We start from the raw sequence: 19,158 nt of genomic DNA, 5'->3' as shown, positions 1-19,158 counted from the left end.
TACTAGCTGTGTGACCCTGGGCAAGTCACTTAACCCTCATGGTCCCGGGGGAAAAAAAAAAGAAAGAAAAAAGGGATTAAATGACTTGCCCAGGGTTACACAGCTAGTAAGTGTCTGAAGTGAAATTTGAACTCAGGTCCTCCCAACTTCTGTACACTATACCTAGCTGCCTTTGTCTAAATCAGATACAGAAAGAAGTGTCAAGGGATCATTGGGAGCTACATCATCATTTCCAGTCCTTTTCTTTTTTCAGAAGGGGGAACTAAAATCGATTGATCACCAAGAAGCATTTATTACAGTGGAATGAACAAATTATTCATTTAGCATTTTCTGCCAAGTAGAAGGGTAAAAACTTGTAATTTCAAAATCATATAAGTAGTAAGCAGCAGAGTAAAATTTGAACTCAGGTTCTCTGACTCCAAATTGAGTTTTTTTTAATTGATAACTGTTTTTTATTGATAAATTTTATTTGAATCCATCATCGAAACACTCAGGCTTGGTCTCAGTTGAACTCCCCTTAATGAACAACTCCCCCCTTCCCCAAATAATCAAAACATCATTTAAAAAGTATTTGTAAAAGAGTAAGTGCGGGGCAGCTAGGTAGTGTAGTGGATAGAGCACTGGCCCTGGAGTCAGGAGGACCTGAGTTCAAATCCGGCCTCAGACACTTAACACTTACTGGCTGTGTGACCCTGGGCAAGTCACTTAACCCCAATTGCCTCACACACACACAAAAGGAGTAAATGCAAGCTTATATCTCAGTACTTTAAAAGAAAGGATGGTGGATGTTTTATAAATTAGTGCCAACACTGTCTGACATTTTTGTTCTCATCTTTGTTGTCACTTCAAGTTGTAGTTATATTATTCTTTTGGATATTTCTGTTTTCTCCACTCTACCTTATCTTATTAATTAAAAAAAAACATTTTCTTTTCTTTCTTTTTCTTTTCTTCTTCTTCTTATTTTTTGGTTTGTTGTTTTTTTTGCAGGGCAATGAGGGCAATGACTTGCCCAGGGTCACACAGCTAATAAGTGTCAAGTGTCTGAGGTCGGATTTGAACTCAGGTCTTCCTGAATCCAGGGCTGGTGCTTTATCTACTATGCCACCTAGCTGTCCCCATTTTATTTTATTCTCAAACAAAATTAGCCTTTTTTCCTTCTTGCCTCTCCATCACCATTGAGAATACAAGAGGTCTTTGTCCTAAGAGAGATGGCCAAATGACCATCCTTTTATTAATAACATGCTGGCCTTGTTAATAAAATAATTAAATTACCCCACAAAAATAGAGAATACAAGAAAAAATAAAACCCTTGTTACAAACATATATAGTGAAACATAAATTCCTTCATTAGCCATGTCTCTGTCTCCGCCCCGCCCCTCCCCCCCCCAAAAAATAGGCCTCTGTCTGCACTGGAGTTCCATCACCTCTTTCTCAAGAGGTGGTCTGCCTCCCTTTGGAGAGGTCTTTCCATATTTCCTTCACATTCATTATTCCTTATGGAAAGGTAATATCCAGTCACATTCTTCTACCAGGCCTATTTCTTTGTTGTTATTACAAATAGTGCTGCTGTGAATATTTTCACACAGAGAGGTGTTGTTTTTTCTTTTTGTTAAATAATTTCATTGAATTATAAAACCAAAAGTGAGAACGAAAGGTATACAAAATGTCGAAACTTTCCTCAGAATGATTACAGCTTGCCTGCCCAAATGGTGTGACCCACTCGTAGTTCTACCAATACTAAATAATTTTGCCTCTTTTTCTGTATCCCTTCCAACATTGGATTTTTTCATCTTTTACTATCTTTACCAATTTTGATGGGTATGGGCAATAGTTCTGAATCCTAGGGACTAAAATCCTTTAAAATTTTGGATATCTGACTTTTTAATCAGACATATTTTTGGGGGGTGGGGCAATGAGGGTTAAGTGACTTGCCCAGGGTCACACAGCTAGTAAGTGTCAAGTGTCTGAGGCCAGATTTGAACTCAGGTCCTCCTGAACCCAGGGTTGGTGCTTTATCCACTGCACCACCTAGCTGCCCCCAGACATGTTTTGTGCAAATACCGCCCCCCTCCCATTCTCTAGCCTTTCTTCTTATTCTCAGTCTATAGCATTTCTTTAATTTGTGAGAAGGTTTTAACATTTATTTTTTTTTTTGCGGGGCAATGAGGGTTAAGTGACTTGCCCAGGGTCACACAGCTGGTAAGTGTCAAGTGTCTGAGGCCGGATTTGAACTCAGGTCCTCCTGAATCCAGGGCCGGTGCTTTATCCACTGTACCACCTAGCCACCCCAATGTTTTTTTTTTAACAAATGAAAAAGTATTTATTGGGGGCAGCATCCCTTTATATTCCAGTATTCTTTCTTCTCTACAACAGCTGTCTTTATCCCAGGAATCCAAAAACTCAGAGGTCAGATTTGTCTCTCCTGCCAAACCACACCAGGAGCAGTCTCCTGCCTCTGAGGCCCTGATGAGGTCAGGAGGAAGGTATCCTAGAGACACTTCCTGGGAAATTCAGGCCTCCAGCCCCAGGCAGATCTTCCTGGTATCTGACTTGAGGGGTCATCAAGGAGGAGACAATCAACTTGGAAGCCGCCTGGCAGCCTGCCAAGGGGTGTTTCTCCTGGCCCTGGCCCCGCCCTCTCTCCCCATCCTTTTAAGGTGATGAGGGCATAGGGAATCACGCAGAACAGGATGACAGGTATCCAGCAGCCCGACTCGGTTCGAGGGGTGGGATTTGTTCTGGGCAGGCATCCTCAGGTACTGCTCAGTTGGTCTCCTGGTCCCGATCCCTATCAACACACTGGTTTTTGTTTTCCTTATGTCTGCTCCTTCTCTCTGTGTATTCTCCAGTTCCTCTGTTTCTCCTCCTTCCCCCCCACCCCCACCTCCTCCATCTCTCCCTCCATCTTTCCCAGCCAGGGCTCCTCATCTTTTTGCTTTTCTGTATCCTGGTCTCCTTTATTCCCGTCTCTCCTCTCTGATTCCCACTTCTGCCTGATTCATCCCCTTTCTCATTCCTTTGACTCTTCCTTCCACTTCTTTTTTGGGGGGGGGGCAGGGCAATGAGGGTTAAGTGACTTGCCTAGGGTTACACAGCTAGTAGGTGTCAAGTGTCTGAGGCTGGATTTGAGCTCAGGTTCTCCTGAATCCTGGGCTGGTGCTTTATCCACTGTGCCACCTAGCTGCCCCTCTCTTCCACTTTCTCCCTAAACATGTCTTTTCTTATCTCCCCATGTTTCTCCCACCTTCATTCTCTCTGCCTTCTGTTTCTGCCTCTGTTGCTCCCATCTGTTTCACCCACTGGGCTGACTCTCCTTTCTCATCATCTTCAGTGCCCTGTCTTCCACAGTCCCTGTGACTCCTCCATGACCAGTATCTCTTTTTCTTCCCCCGTCTCTGCCCCCTAAGTCGTTGTCTCCCCCTTTTCTCTGTCATGGCTTTTCTCTCTTCTAGGCTTGGGTTAGGGAGGGAATGATTGGGTAGGTGGTAGAAAATGAGGCTATTTGGGGGGAGACTTGGGTAGGGGTCAGCCCTCTGTACCCAGCACTGGTATAGAACAGGAGGGATGTTCCCTTGAGTCAGCTAAGTGGAACAGGGAGGGGGGTAATGCCAGAATCTCCCCCTTCTGGACCCTAGATATTCATCCTCTCAGTGCATTGGTCGGACGGCAGTGACAGCCTCATCTACAGGACCTTCCAGGAGTTCCGCCAATTCCATGTGAGACACCATCCCTGCCCCAGCCCCACAGGACCCTCAAAAACCAACCTCCTCACCTGCCTGCGTTCTGGGGACTACCCAATGACTCCCTTGAACCTAGGGCCTCCCTCCCAGCCCACGTTACCCCTTCATCACCTGCTTCCCTTATTTGAAGCCACACCATGACCCTTGAGTCTATCTTCCCAGAAAAGGCTGAAGGCCACCTTTCCCTTGGAGGCAGGTTTGCTGAAGAGGTCAGACTGTGTCCTTCCCAAATTTCAAGGTTAGGAGGCTGGTGATAGGGATGGGGTAGGAGGGTGGGGCTGAACAGACAGACCCCCAGGCACTGGGTCAGTCTGAGAGAGGGTCCTGGGACCTGGCAGGGGGGGAGGGGTGAGATCCCAGGGGTATGGGAGCAAAGGGAGGCTGGGGCTCAGGGCTGAGGGAAGCAAAGGAACTGGGGTTTCACAGCTATCCCTGCTCTTCCTGTAGATGCCTCAGTACTTCTGCCCAGTGGAAGGACACGAAGGGGACTGGCCAGGTTACAGCGGCTGGAAGCTTATTCTCAGGAACTTCTGGGGACCACAGAGACAGTATCCCAAAGTGAGGTGGTCACTGACTTTTTCCAGCCCCAACCTGGGGACCTGGAGCCTGTCCTGCCCCAGAACAGGTATTTGCGAGTCCTCAGATGCTGTCTTCCTAATCAAATCAAGATAACACTGCCCACCCTGTCGTGGTCTGAGGGTCAGGGAGCTCAGAGTCTGACTGGGAGAAGACTCGTGGAGGGAGGACACTGAAATGGGGATTGGCTAAGGAAGCTGAGAGAAGGGAGAAAAGATCGGCATGGGCTGCACCAGGAAAGGTTTCTGGGAAGAGGTGGGACTTCAAAGAAAGGCCTCAGAATTCTTTTCCAATTCTAAGAGCCCATGATTCTAAATCTCAGTGTATCAATTCCCCCTACATTCCCCAGTAATCATACACCCTCTGCTTGACAGGGCACCCACCACTGCCTGTTTCTTCCATGCCTAAGCAATCCTGTTAAGCTCTTCCCTATAGCTGGTGGGATTTGACCTCCTAGAAAGTACTCCCCCGCCCTCACACATTGGTACAACCAAGTTCTGCCATATGGGGCCAAACAGGACAAGTGTTATGTGGGGCATTTTGGTGTAGTGGATAGAGTGCTAGCTTTGAAACCCAGAAGACCTGGGTTCAAGTCCTACCCCTGACATATGCTGGTTATGTGACCCTGGTTAAGAGGTGATTCTCTGAGAATATAAGTTGCTGACCTCCATTAGTATCAGGAGATCCCATTTATACCAATGACAAGTCCAGGCCCCAACCCTATCCCACAGAACAACTCTTCTTGTATTTGCAGATATTTGTTTTTTGTTTTGTTTTTGTGGGGGCAATGAGGGTTAAGTGACTTGCCCAGGGTCACACAGCTAATAGGTGTCAAGTGTCTGAGGCTGGATTTGAACTCAGGACCTCCTGAATCCAGGGCCAGTGCTTTATCCACTCATATTTGCAGATATTAATTGTACTACCAGTCTGGGTGTGTGTGTGTGTGGGAGGGGTGGTAGTAGGGAGGAAGGGTTGGAAAAGTCTGGGAGGACTTGGGTTAGTTTGGGAGGAATGGGTAGGGGGAGGCTATGGGAAATGGGAGGTATAGCAGGAAGGCATTCTGGATAGGAGCCACAGCCTGAGCAAAGATCTAGATGTGGAAATGACTGTGAAGTCCTTGAGGATGTCCAGGAATGAAAAAGAGATGATGCTAGGTGGAAAGCCCAAATACTAGGCTAAGGAGAACAGTGGCTGGAGCTGAGATGGGGAGGAAGTTCCACCTGGAGACAGCCTGGGGGTAGGCAGAAAAATCTTGTACTGGATCTAGAAAACTCCCAATTCCAGAGTCTTACCACAGTTATCTCTTTTCTTAAAGCCTGGTGATCATGCCCTCCCCTTGGGAGAGGCCAGAACAGAGACCAAAGAAGCCCCCTGCCCTAAAGCCAGACATCCACACCCTGGAGGCCCAGACTTTCCAGTGCCTGGATAGCTACAGTACACAGGACACCAGGGGCAGGCCCTTTGAGGCCAGAGCTGGAGAAGAGCTGGACGTATTGCTTAGAGCACCCACAGGTAGGAAGAGTAGGCAGTGGAGGGAGAAGACATGGAGCAGATGGAAGGATGGGGGCCTCAGCCCTGGATGGGGGCGGGGTACTTCATGTTGGTGGGGATCCTAAAGGGATGTGGGTCTTAGCCCCAGGAAACAGGGATGCTGAGGGATAGGGTTTTTAGGATTTGGGGGGAAAGAGGACAGGAACCCTGGGGAAGTGGAAGTATTAGCTTGGGGTTGGGGTGGGGACATTGAGGGGAAATTGACTTCTATCCCTGGGAGACCCCGGTGGGAGTCTATGCCTTGGGCAAGGAATGGGAACCCTTAGGTGGCAATCCTGGTGGGGCAAGGACAGGTTCTGTTATCCCTGACAGCAGAGCAAAATCCTCCAGATGCTGGGAATTGGGATGTGATAGGGAGGCTACTTATTGGCGCTGGACTTGTATGCATGGGCACCCACAATAGGTAGCTATTTCCATATGTAAGTAAAACCTATTCCCTCTTACCTGCTGAGTTGTAGCCTCGGAATGTCTACATTCCTGAACAATCTCCCTCCCCCACTCCCCAGGCTGGTGGCTGGTGGAGAATGAGGACAAGCAGGTAGCTTGGTTTCCTGCACCCTACCTCCAGGAAGTATCTCCAAGAGAGGGACGTGAAGAGATGCCCCAGATACCCTGCGGTGGTAAGGGCCCCTTCTCCTAGTCCCTACCCACCAATTCTTGATTCAACAAAGGGAGGGGAAAGGGGGAAGTTAAGGAGGGGGAGAGGAGGCGGGGCTACGAGTGCCCAGCCTAGAGCTGCACTCTGTGCTCAGCCGCAGGTGTTTCCTTAGACAAGTCCTTTCCCCGTTTCGGTTTCCCCATCTGTAAGAGACCGGTCTTTCTTTAGGCACCTACCCACTGTGAATTCTCGGACTCTGTGTCCCTAGCTGGTTCTGGGGGAAGACGTCCTCGCGGTCGGACTTAGACACGTCTGCCGATCTTCCCCGGCAGCCCTTTGACCCAAGGCTGCCCGGAGGAGCAGCCTCCGCCCTTGATCATGCACCCAGAGGGGGAGCTGACAGGAGCGGTCCCTTTCCGCCCCTTCCAGGGCTGCCGTTCTGTGCCACGCAAGCTTATGAAAGCAGCCGGGAGGACGAACTGTCTGTGCCTGCGGGGGCCCGCGTGACCGTGCTGAAGGTGTCTGAGCTTGGCTGGTGGCACTGCAGGTGTGTGGGGTTCGGGAGGCAGGAGTGTGAGTGCGGCTCCACCTCCCCAAGCTCTCGGATGTGACCAGTGCCCTTCCCCGCAGGTACCGCGGCCGCGTGGGGCTGCTCCCAGCCGTGCTCCTGCATCGCTGCCGGGGCCCCGCTAACGCGAGTGCACTGGGCGTGCTCCTGAACGCGGGCCGGGCCGGCCTGGAGCCGGAGCCCCACGGTGGCAGAACTGAAGCCGAGCCTGGCGCGGGCAGAAGGCCCAGGGAGGGGCGCCTCCCGCCGCCCCCCCCCGCCCAACTCGAGCTCGGACTCGGGCTCGAGCTCAGGCAGCGATGATGGGGAGGAAGGCAGTGCCACGGCGGCCCCTGGCTCTGCACCTGCCGTGCCCGCCCGGCCCAGGCGAGGGGACATCCTTCGGAGTTGCTGCTCTGTGACCCGCAAGGCCCTTCTTGGTCCCGAGGCACCGAGGCCCTCAGCACCCACTTGGCCTTCGGGACTACAGAGCCCTGTGCCCGTGCCCCCTGCACCAACCCACTCCTAGCCAAGCCTGCCTCGCCCCCTCCCTGAGAAATCCTTCCGACAGCAGGTTCTGAAGTGCTGCCCTCACCTCTGTTTTTGTCCCTGTGGGACCGAGTTCTGAGTGGTTCTGTCTTTATTTTTATTGGGTTTTGTACGTGTGTGAATAAAAAGGAAGCTCTCCCAGAGCTGGCCAACAGAGCCTGCCTGCTTTCTCCCTTCCCCATCTGCAAACTGAAAGCACGGGAGAGCGCACCCTCCTCCCCCTGGGCAAACCTTGTGTTTCTGCCCCAAGCTTCCTGGGGGCTGATGGCTACAGCCCGGAAGACCAAATCCTGCTCTGCCACTTTCAGCCTTAAATAACCTCAGTCAAGTCACTTGTCTCCAAGGGCATTATCTCACTCAGAAAAGGAGAGGACTCTATTTGTCATCTAGTCTAACCTCATTTAAGGTCACACAGGAAATACTCTGACCTCAAATGCAATGACCTATCCACTGTCACATTCCCCCCCCCCCCGCCCCCTCCCCTGGCTGTGAACTCCCTTGAGGCAGGCCCAGACCCACTCCATCTCCCCCAAAGCACAGCTTGAGTTCAAAGTGACTCAGGAAATGACAAAAGCAATCAGGCAGGACCCCTACCCCCACCCCCAACTTGGGGGAGAGGGGGGGAAGCTCTGTCCCGAGGCTGGCCCATGCTTCAGGGACATCTGGGACATGAATCCTGTGAGTGTACTTGGGAAGGTTTGTGAAAGCTGACCCCTAGGATCAGCAAGGGAGGATCAAGACCCCAGATAAAGGAAATGCTTATGTGGGGTTTGACAAACTTTTATACAAAATGCTGTTACAAAGGCTGTAGGACTGGGGAGGCTGAGGTTTCGGGGAGCTTCATCGTCTGCCATAGGAAGTCCAAGAACATGGCAGCCTGCAGAGTCCGGCTGATCCGCTGGAAGTGTCGCTCTGAGGGGAAGGGAGGGAGGCGGGTGATGGAAGATCCTGTCCCCACTTCCCCACCAGGCTCCAGACTGGGCACCTCCCTCCCCAAAGGGTCGTTCCCTAGTGCAGGAACCAGTGGTCACTCACCAGTGTAGGGCAGCAGGGCCTCCAGAGCAGCCTGGACTCCCTCATAGGCCAGCAGCTCCTCGGGGCTCTCGTGCCGTAGCAGGACGCCCAGCACGGCCTGGGCTTCATGGCAGTGCCGGGAATTTGTGTTCCACGTGACTGAGAATCTCAACAGGGCCTCTGGGTAAACAGGCCAGGGAAGAGGTCAGGGAACAGCTAAGCCTCCTTCCCACCCCCAAAGGCCTGGCTGGAGCTGGGCCTGATGGACACTGACCTTTCTGGTCCCTCCGGAGCTTTAGGACCTTTTCCTCCAGCTTCTTAGGACCCTCGACATCCTTCAAGATGGCTATGGGGGAAAGAAGGGGAATCCAAGAAAAGAGAAGAAAGCTAGGGATTTACATCCACCTCCACACCTCCCTTACTCACTCCCCAAGCAATTCCATCCCTTCCCTTCTGGTACTTCCTGCCCTCTGAGGTCACTGACCTTTGACAACTGTCAACACAGTATGTGGCCTGTCCAGAGAGATGGCCAGGCCCAGGGCCCGAAGATACCGCTTCTCCTGGAGCAGGTTAGAGAGTTCTTGCTGCCTGAGGGGAGGTGCAGAGTCAGTGGGGAAAGGCGGGGGAGGAAGGGAACAAGAGCCAGGAAGGCTTGGCTAGGGCTGGGGGGATGGGATGCTGCGGGTGGTAACCCTGGCACTTACTTGAGGATCTGTTCCTCCTGCCGGGCCTGCTCTTCTGCCTGCTCTGTCTCAGTCACATCCTGCAAACAGAGTCATTCAGCCCAAGGTAGCAGAGGCCAAGAAAAGACACTTCCCACTCCTGGAGGCTGGGCCCTCACCCACCTTCCAGAGCAGGATGCGAGCATCGCTGGCTCCTGTCACAAGTGCTTCATCCTGCCGGTTGCAATGCAGCCCCCACACCTTGTCCTCATGCCCATCCAGCGTCCGCACACACTCGTTGGTCTTGATTGTCCAGAGTTTGAGCAGGCCGTCCGAGCCACTGTGATGACCAGGAAGTTAACAGTGTCAGAACCCCAAGTTGCTGCCCCCACCCCCCTGCCCCGGACCAGGCTCTGCCCTGGTCCCTGCCCCAACTGACCTGGACAGCAGCTGCGTCCCCCGGCTCACAAAGGTCACTCTCAGCACTGATGCATCGTGACCCTCAAATGTCTGGGTAGGAGAAGGGCACGGTCAGGGCAGAGGTCCAGCTCCCTCCCTCTGGACCCAAGGGGCTGGAGTCAGGAGTATTATTACCTTGAGGCAACTGAAGTCCTGCAGACCCCAAAGCTTCAGGGAGCCATCAGCTGAGGCTGTTGCCAACACCTGGTCCATGGGGGAGAACTGGACGCACCAAATGCCTCGCCGGTGGCCAGAGAAGACGCCCAGCAGGGAGAAGTCAGGCAGGGACCACAGCTTAGCCGTTCGGTCCTGGGAGCCTGATGCCAACAGCTTGTCGTTGGGAGATACAGCTACACTGTTGATGTCCTAGAGACAGGAGGAGGGAAGTTGTAACTGGGGCAGGGGCAGTGAGCTGGGCTCCTCCTGGTCTCCAGTCTCCCGTCCTGGTGTTACCTTGTCGTGGGCCCGTTGGGTGGCCTGAGCCTGGAGGGGAAGAGGATCACAGTTGGGGTCTCGGGTCATCTTCTTGGATGTTACTGCCTCGGGAAGGGGCCACAGCTTTATTGTACAGTCTTGGCTCCCAGTCACCAGGAAGGCCTCCTTCAGTCTGGCACCAGGAGATGAAAGAGGCAGAATTCATGAGGCCTTTTGCTTCTGTAGCCTCCCCTCCATTTCTACAGCCTTCCCCTAACCCAGGTCACATATTCTCACCCCAGAACTACGGCAACAGGCTCTTAAGTCATGTCCCTGCCATAAGTTTTGTTTTGTTTTTTGCAGGGAAATGAGGGTTAAGTGACTTGCCCAGGGTCACACAGCTAGTGTCAAGTGTCTGAGGTCAGATTTGAACTCAGAGCCTCCTGAATCCAGGGCTGGTGCTTTATCTACTGTGCCACCTAGCTGCCCCTTGTCCCTGCCTTGAGTCTGTCTTATACTGCTCTGAAGGGAGTGGTTCTCTATTCTTTAAAGGATAACAATTGGGGCAGCTAGATGGTGCAGTAAAGCACAGGCCCTGGAGGCAGGAGGACCTGAGTTCAAATCTGACCTCAAGACACTTGACACTTACTAGCTGTGTGACCCTGGGCAAGTCACTTAACCCCAATTACCTCACCCCCCCCAAAAGATAACAATGATAATAATAATTAGCCTTTATATGGAACTTTTAAGATTTATAAATATTTTGCAAATATTATCTCATTTTAGCCTCAACATCCCTGGGAGATAGGTGTTATTATTCTTCCTCTTTTACAGATGAGGACATTGAGACAGGATAGAGGTTAAATGACTTGATCAAGATCACACAGCTGCTATCTGAGGCAGGATTTGAGTTCAGATCTTCCTGAGTCCAGGCCTGGCTCTCTACTGCCTAGCCTGGACTCAAACTCATCTCTTTTCACTTGAAGCCACTGCTTTAAATTCCTGCCTTCTACCCCAGTTGGACAACTCTCAAAGTCTGAACAGCTGCATTTTCCTTGTGCCACACCTTTGTTTGAACAGTTTCTTCTTTTCTTTTTTCTTTTTTCCAGGGCAATGAGGGTTAAGTGACTCGCCCAGGGTCACACAGCCAAGTAAGTGTCAAGTGTCTGAGGCCTGCTTTGAACTCAGGTCCTCCTGAATCCAGGGCCGGTGCTTTATCCACTGCGCCACCTAGCTGCCCCCTGAACAGTTTCTTCTTTCCTAAGATGCTAAACTCCTTCATCCCCTCCCTCTTGGCTTGTCAGTCTCTCCAAATGCAGCAGCAGCAGCAGCCATGCCTCCCTGCCCCCCTCTGGAAGTCTTTCCTGATGCACCAGGCCACAAGAGCTTTATGCTTCTGAGTCTTTATGTCTCACAGAGATTAAGTCACAGGTTTCCAGACCCTGTGCATTGCCTGCCTTGGCCTGTTTTCTCATTCTCTTCTGTCTAAGTTCTGTCTCCCTACAGGCAGTGAGCTCCCTGTGGGCAGGGGCAGCATCTGCTGCTACTTCTGTCTCCTCAAACCAGGAGATTCCAAGGGAAAGTCTCAGTCAGGATGAGTCTTTTCAGCCTGGAAACTCCCTGAACATGGGAAGAGGGAGGAAGAGGGGAAGTTCACCCTCAGGATAAGCCCACTGGCTTTGCTCTCTGGGCCTCACGTGCAGTACCTGGAGCAGCTGATGGTGCCTATGCCATGTGTGTGGCCAGAACCATGGGCTATGCAATGCACCTTCCCAGTCACATTCATTCTCCATATGCGCACACTCTGGTCCTGGGATGGGGAGAAGTGGAGGAAGTGAAGGGTGGTTAGTTAACAAGGCAGCCTATCTCTTCCCTCCCCATCTCTTGGTCTCCACAGGGCAGCCCTCACCTTGGCACAGCTGGCAAAGAGCCGGCCCTTCCGGAAAACATCCAAAGCCATGATTATGTCTGTGGGGAGAAAAGGAACTGAAAATCAGAGGCTTAAACTCAGATAGGACCTCAGAGATCTCCTTCCACCACTTCACTTTACACATAATGAAACTGAGGCTTACAGAGGGAAATGACTTGCCTAAGGCCTGTACAGGTGGCAAGCAGAAGAGCTGGGATTTGAACTCTGGTCAAACTCAGTGCTCTTTTGAGCACTCCCGGGCTGCCAGGGCACACCCCCAAAATTCAGTGAGGTATTCCCCCACTAGAGGTCTGGAGAAACCCCTGGAGTCCTGGGTCAGGGGTTAGAATCCTGAGGAGATGTGAGAGTCAAGGGTGACTCAGCAGGACGAGGGGGAGGGGGCCCAGGCTCACCTGTGTGCCCACAGAGGATCTGGCAATCAGATGTTTCCAGCTCAAACACTTTGAGTCGGGGGCTATTTGTGGCAACAACGATGTGGGAATCTTCAGGACCCAGGAACCTCACGTCCAATACATCCTCATTGTAGCCAGAAAACTGGATAGGGAGAGGAGCAAATGAATGCCAGGAATGCCACCCCCACTCCCCTACCAAGCTCTAGATGACAGGGGGGTCAGAGAGCACCCACCTGCTTGTGAAGACGAAGGGTGTGGGCCTCATAGAGGAGGATGTTGTGCTCGGCTGTGACCGCCATGATCAGCCTGGCAGCTGGGACCAGGGCACAGTGTGTGATCTCCCGGCCAGGGCCACCTTCACCCAGGATAGGTTTCTGGGTATGCACGCAGTTCCCAGATTCAACCTCCCATACTCGAAGCACTCCTGCATCAGACACACAAACACAAGAGATTACTTCAGACACAGGGAGAGTCAGATCAGAGATGGAGAAACAGCCAGAGCATGGTGGGGATGAACCTAGGCCACCGCCAATCCTGGACATGGACAGGAGCCTTTCCCTTCCTCACCTCGATCTCCAGCTGTGAGTAAATGCAGCCCTGACGTGTTCACACCCAGCGCAGGAGCCTCCCCTTTTGGAAGCAGCACCACAGACTCCACACTCTAGGAAAAAGAGGACCAGGAGGGTCAGTCCGTCGGCTCCTTTGGGCCTGATCCCAGGTCTCCCTTCCCTTTCCACCACTCCAGACTCACCTCAAAAACAGGGACTGTCTTTACTGATGTCTGAGTCTTCAAGTCCCACACAGTACAGATCTTGTCCCGGCCAGAGCTACCAGGAGAATATGTGAGCCTGGTCAGTGCCTGAGTACCCTGAGCACCCATCCCATCCCTTGTGTCCAGAAAAAGGGACCTCCCCTTCACAAACTCCAGCTACCGACCTGACCATGGTGTGACCGTCATAGCTGAAGGCCAGGGAGGTGACTGTGCTGTAGTGACTGCTTAACACGGCCAGGCAGGCTCCAGCCTGAAGACCCCAGACACGAATTGTGCAGTCCATGGCAGAAGAGAAGAGCAGCAGCTGCTCAGGGTCTGGGTGGAAGGCCACAAGGCTGGGGATGGTCAAACAGGGGTCACCCAACGCTGGCTCCTTCCAGATCCCTGGGTCACAGCCCCAGTGCCCCCAACTCCCAGCTTTGATGAGGACCCCACCTGTAAAATGGATTGAACCCAGCACTTACTGGACAACTCCAGGGGAGCCACGGAGGTGGTGGGTCCCATATCTTCGTTCCAAGTCCCAGACACGCACTGCTCCATCACAGCCGCCTGCAGAGACAGAGACAGAGACAGAGAGCAACATGGGGCTGCGGGACAAAATGAGAAGGGATACGCAGGCTTGGAACTCAGTCCCCCTCAAACTTCCTAGGGGCACATCTTGTTTTATCACCATTCATGTCTTACCAAACCCTGATCCTGGATGACTTCCATCAACCCCCTTCTTCATTCTTACTCACCCAGGTAAATAGGCCTGGAGAATCCCACAACTCCCTGGGGTACAGTACAAATTTGTTATCAAATCTCAACTGAGACCTCACCGTAGCAAAGTAATACCTTGTACCTCTCTCATTTACTTTCTTTTTTTATTGGCAGGGCAATGAGGGTTGTGACTTGCCCAGGGTCACACAGCTAGTAAGTTTCAAGTATCTGAGGCCAGACCTGAACTCAGGTCCTCCTGAATCCAGGACCACTGCTCCATCTACTGCACCACCCAGCTGCCCCCTCATTTACTTTCTAGCCCACTCCCTACACTGGCTCTGCCAAACCTCTTCTTCTCCTTAAGCCTCTGAGGACTTCAACTCATTCTGTGACCTCCCTCACAGACCTTTGATATCATCCCCACCCCACCCCCCATTCTCTTCTGATGAAAAAGATGACTTTATTTTTTGCCAAGACCAACCTCATCTTTTAAATATATATCTTTGATCTCATCCCTTCTCTCCTTCAATTGCTCCTTACCTACTGGCTCCTTTCTTGATGCCTACAAACACGTCCAATCTTCCCTAACCTTAAAAAACTCTCAGCAGCAGTGCAATGATCCAAGACAATCCCAAGGAACTAATGAGGAAACTTACTATTCACCCCCATAGAAAGAACTGATAAAAAGAACACCTGTGGATTGTACATATATAACCTGGTTGCAATCTTGTGGAGCGGGGAGGAAAGGAGAAAAATTTGGAACTCTAAATCTTATGAAAACGAATGTTGAAAACTACCCTTACATGTAACTGGAAAAAATAAAACAAATGTTTGTTGCTTAAAAAAAACAAAAAACAAACAAAACAAAACAAAACAAACTCAGCAGACTCTATAATCCCTCCAGGCTATATTTCTATCTTTCTTCTTTTTTCTAATCAAACTCTCGAAAAATCCTACCTAACCCCTCCCTCCCCTGCCCCAAATGCATTTTTCAGCCTTTGAAATCTGGTTCCCAAGCTCATCAGTCGACTGAAGGTGCTTTCTTTAAAGTCACCAACAATCTTCTGACCTATGGATCTGGAAAGCCTCTCCCACTCCCCTCTCCGATCCTCAGCTTTCTGACTTCCATAGCCACGCACTGCTGACCACCTTATCTTCCGGGATCTATTCCCTTCTTTGGGCTTCATGAGACACCTCCATTAGTTCACCACCTCCCTTGTTCCATCTTCCCTTCTCAGTCTTCTCTGCTGGCTCATGCTCTATCCTATGATCTGGGATCTTTATTTCTCTACATCCTTTCTCTTAGTGACACCTCATGGATTCACTTGGATGTATTTATCATTTCTCTGCTGAAGACCCTAAAGGTCCACATATCTAGCTCTAGCCTCTCTTCTGAGGCTGGAAACATATCACCAATTGTCTTTCTATCAGACATTTCTAACCATTGTCATCTAGTGGGTGCCTTAAACTCACTAAGTCCAAAAGAGAATGAATAATCTCTGTATCCCCCATTTATCCCTCTTCTGAACTTTTATTTTGGCTAAGGATTCTGCCCTCTTTCCCTTCAGCATACACCTCAAGTCCTCAGTCAACATTGCTATTGTGTTATTTCTACCTCCAAAACACATCTGACATCCACCCTCATTTCTCTACCTCACTCAGCCCCTAACCTAATTCAGGAAATCATCACGTCTCCCCTGCACTACTATTACAACTGCCTCCTAACTGGTGTTTCTGCATTCATTCTCCTCACCCTCATCCTCTAACCAGCTTCCAAATTTATTTTCCTTAAGTATGGATTTGATATCATACTTCTCTCCTCAATAACAACTCCCGTTGTTCCCCACTATTTCAAAGACCAAGTTTAAATATCCTATTTGTCACTTTTGAGATGCCTTTTTACCACCTTTCCACCCTTGTTTTATATTATTCTCTTTGGCAAACTCTATAGCTCAGTTAAATTAGATTTCTGGCTGTTCCTTGAACAGGATGCTCTTATCTCTTGCTTCTTTGCTGGCTATGTCCTAGGCTCCAAATGCACTTATTATCCACACTTACTTTCAAGGCTTCTGTTTTTGACATGAAACCATTCCTGATCCCTCCAGCTGCTAGTGTCTTCTCTCTAGGATTATCTTGCATCTATTTTGCACACGTGTACAGATTTTCGTCTGTATCCCTAGCACCTATTACAGGACTTAGTCCATGGCATGTGTTTGATAAATGTCTGTTGACTGATTGATTACCTGTGGCTAGCAGTGTGGATGTTGGGTCAAAAGCCATGGAGGCCACAGGTGCCGTGTGTATAGCCTTCCAAACACGTGTGACATTGCCTTCACGCCAGGCCCACTGAGTTAGTAATAATGCACGGCTCCCAGTTACTAAGATCTGGGAAAGAAAGGATAGGAGTTAGAATCAGGGGTTCCAGAAATAATTACCCTGTCACCCTCTCCCCCACCATACACACACCTCATCGTTGGGGCTGAGCTCAAAGGCTGTGATGTTCTCTTGGTCTTCCTGGGGAAGAAAGACAGGAGGATATGATGCAAGTTGAAGGGAGATGTAGTAAGGAAAAGGAATGTACGTTAGAACAATAGCTAACATTTATATTGCACTTTGGGCAGCTAAGTGGTGCAGTGGATAGAGTGCTGGGCCTGGAGTGAGAAAAACCTGAGTTAAAATCTGATCTCAGGCACTTATACTAGCTATGTGACCCTGGGCAGGTCACTTCACCCCATTTGCCTCAATTCCTCATCTGTAATATGAGTTGGAGAAGGAAATGGAGAATCACTCCTCAGCACCTTTGCCAAGAAAACCCTACATAGAGTCACAAAGAGTCAGACACGACTGAAAAGACTGAACAAAAAAGAAAAACATTGCACTTTCAGGTTTGAAAAGCACTTTACATGCCATCTCACTGTATCATCACAGCAACTATGTGAAGTAGGTGCTGCTATTATCCCCATTTACAGATGAGGACACAGAGGCTGAGAGTGAGGGCCGGAAGACACCTAGCTGCACCTCCCCCAGCCCACAAAGGGATCTTCCATCGAATTCTCTCTCACCTGCTGCAAAGTCCTCACGAGGTTCCCGGAAGAGGCGTCCACAACATTCACTCCGGGGCCACAGACACAGAACAGGAGCTGTCCATCTCCGGAGGCCTGAAAGGAGAGGAGGAGGAGGGGAATGAGCAGGGAAGCCGCGACCCTCGGCCCCGCCCCCTTTGTCACCAAAGCTCCAGCCTCCCCCCCCCAGTGCGGCCCCCACCGACCCCCGCCCCACGGGTCATACTTGGACTTTGCCTCCTTTGTAGAAAGGCTCGATTCGCCGCTGCACCGCGTAGCTAAGGAGAGAACAAAGGCTACGCTGGGGGAAGGCAGGCCCGAGGGGCCCTGCAGCCCCCCGACTTCGGCCCCTTGGACACCTTTCCCGGGCCCTCTCCGCGCCCCCTCCCGGCTTGGCCCTGATCAGCCCAAGCCTCACTTGCTCTTGAAGCGCAGGCCGCGGGGCCCAGTCCCGTCCGTCTCGGCCATCTCGGTTCCGGTCCGGGTCCCGGTCCCAGCCCCGCCAGCTGCTGCCCGGCGACAAAACGCCGGCGCTGGCGGCACATGCAGTAGGAGCGTGGGACTCCTACTTCCGGCGCGGCATGATGGCGTCACACGATTACGTCACACGGAGCGGGCAAGGTTTTTTCCGATTGTTGTCTCGTGGATGGTGGGAGGGACTGCTTCCGAGAGGCGGTGCTCCGGTTCCTTCACTCGGCTGTGTAGACAGAGTTGTGTTTGTATGACTGGTGGGAGCGTTCCCAGGGCAGTATAAATGGAGCCGGAGTGGTGGTGATGGTGGTGTAGTTTCCTGGCAGTGGAGGCGGGTTACGGACCCACCCGGAAGTCCAAACTCTGAACTATGAAATCCCTCTTTGCCTACAACCTTCGGCTCTTCATTAGGCCGCTAGGTGGCGCTTGAGCGCTGGATTTGGACACAGGAAGACCTGAGTGCAAATCCTTTAGACACTAGCTGCTTAGCCCTGTGTCTGGTACATGGTAGGCGCTTAATAAATGTTCATTGACTGGTTGTTGACCGATTGTGTGATTCCGGGCAAATCACTTAACCTTTCTGAACTTCAGTGTCCTCTTCTGTAAAATGAAGATAAAAAGCTCAAATAAGATAATTCTCACGAAGTGCTTTTCAAACCTTACAGGGCATCATGGCCTGTCCTAGTCACTTCATCTGGTCTAGGGTCTCAACTTTTCCCAGGTCTCCCAGTCTCCCAGTCTCCCTCTTGTGGCCTGTGATCACAGTCTCAGAAATGGACGGGAATTCAAGGCCAGTGGTTATGAGATAACCTCTATAAACTTTAAATTACAGTCAGCTCTGAAGGCCAACTCTCTCTCATCTGAGTAGGACCAGTGATAGTTATTCAGTTTCTACTTTAAGATTGATTCCAGGGGCAGCTAGATGGCGCAGTGGATAGAGCACCGGCCCTGAAGTCAGGAGTACCTGAGTTCAAATCCAGCCTCAGACACTTAACAGGTACTAGCTGTGTGACCCTGGGCAAGTCACTTAACCCCAATTGCCTCGCTTAAAAAAAAAAAAGATTGATTCCAGAGAACTTTCTTTTTTTTTTTTGCGGGGCAATGAGGGTTAAGTGACTTGCCTAGGGTCACACACCTAGTAAGTGTTAAGTGTCTGAGGCTGAATTTGAACTCAGGTCCTTCTGACTCCACGGCTGGTGCTTCATCCACTTCGCCACCTAGCTGCCCCTCTTCCAAGAACTCTTGATGAAACCTGCTACCCACACTTCCTTAACAGGTGATGGATTCAGGGGGCAGATTGAAACTTTTATTTGATGGCCCATGCAGGGATGTGTTTTGCTTGACTATGTTTGTTACTGAGAAATTACTTTTCTCATATGAATAATTAAGATTAAAGTTTTCCCTTCCTATTTCCTCATTCAGAAACCAGACCCTGTAGGTTATTCAGTCTCTGAAGATCATTGCTGATGGATGAGATTGCCCAAATCCTCTGGCTACATGTTTTTCAGTCTTGGGTGGGACCCCACTCAACTAATAGACCTTACAAACAGAATCCAGTCTAGGCAAGTTCTTGCTGTTAGGAAACAAGCCCATTCCTTCCATTATTAGAATTTGGGGTGACCCACCTGATGAAGGGGAAAACCAGGCAGAGTGGTCTGGATAGAGATGGATTCTTTTGCCCAGATTGCTGTCTCATGATTAGGTCACATTCTCAGCAGGAGG

At 50.8% G+C, this 19,158-nt stretch overlaps 2 protein-coding genes across 2 annotated transcripts in view; one reads left to right on the top strand and one right to left on the bottom strand.

Annotated features, from left to right (window-relative positions):
- NOXO1 (NADPH oxidase organizer 1) overlaps nt 1–7,704 on the top strand; it is a 46,679-nt gene extending 38,975 nt beyond the window's left edge. The window contains 8 exon segments of the mRNA XM_044000119.1: nt 3,636–3,716; nt 3,903–3,978; nt 4,188–4,365; nt 5,632–5,828; nt 6,374–6,487; nt 6,895–7,012; nt 7,096–7,281; nt 7,283–7,704. Coding sequence (XP_043856054.1) covers nt 3,636–3,716; nt 3,903–3,978; nt 4,188–4,365; nt 5,632–5,828; nt 6,374–6,487; nt 6,895–7,012; nt 7,096–7,281; nt 7,283–7,541 — 1,209 coding nt within the window. The 3' untranslated portion in view covers nt 7,542–7,704.
- Nucleotides 7,705–8,325: 621 nt separating this feature from the next.
- On the bottom strand, nt 8,326–17,727 carry TBL3 (transducin beta like 3). Its single transcript, XM_043979376.1, has 22 exons — nt 17,384–17,727; nt 17,192–17,243; nt 16,966–17,061; nt 16,370–16,417; nt 16,147–16,288; nt 13,669–13,753; nt 13,369–13,539; nt 13,184–13,259; nt 13,000–13,093; nt 12,666–12,856; nt 12,433–12,574; nt 12,020–12,078; nt 11,817–11,920; nt 10,150–10,303; nt 9,832–10,062; nt 9,677–9,747; nt 9,421–9,577; nt 9,280–9,338; nt 9,060–9,163; nt 8,850–8,921; nt 8,597–8,755; nt 8,326–8,473 (listed from the first exon to the last, which is right to left on the bottom strand). The coding sequence occupies exons 1-22, from the start codon at nt 17,431–17,433 to the stop codon at nt 8,358–8,360; spliced, it is 2,433 nt and encodes an 810-aa protein (XP_043835311.1). The 5' UTR covers nt 17,434–17,727; the 3' UTR covers nt 8,326–8,357.
- Between the last annotated feature and the right edge of the window lie 1,431 nt (nt 17,728–19,158).

This window comes from Dromiciops gliroides, chromosome 1 (genome assembly GCF_019393635.1).
Source record: "Dromiciops gliroides isolate mDroGli1 chromosome 1, mDroGli1.pri, whole genome shotgun sequence".
NCBI lineage: Eukaryota > Metazoa > Chordata > Mammalia > Microbiotheria > Microbiotheriidae > Dromiciops > Dromiciops gliroides.
Note: the sequence above shows the minus strand (reverse complement) of the source record. Positions and strands in the feature narration are given on the sequence as shown.

Excerpts from the sequence above, each read along its gene's own strand:
- TBL3 (XM_043979376.1), bottom strand. The coding sequence starts at position 17,433 with ATGGCCGAGACGGACGGGACTGGGCCCCGCGGCCTGCGCTTCAAGAGC. Across the intron at positions 9,748-9,831 it reads AGGACTTCAGTTGCCTCAAG|ACATTTGAGGGTCACGATGC; the intron begins GTAATAATACTC and ends TCTCCTACCCAG. Across the intron at positions 8,922-9,059 it reads TGTGTTGACAGTTGTCAAAG|CCATCTTGAAGGATGTCGAG; the intron begins GTCAGTGACCTC and ends TTTCCCCCATAG.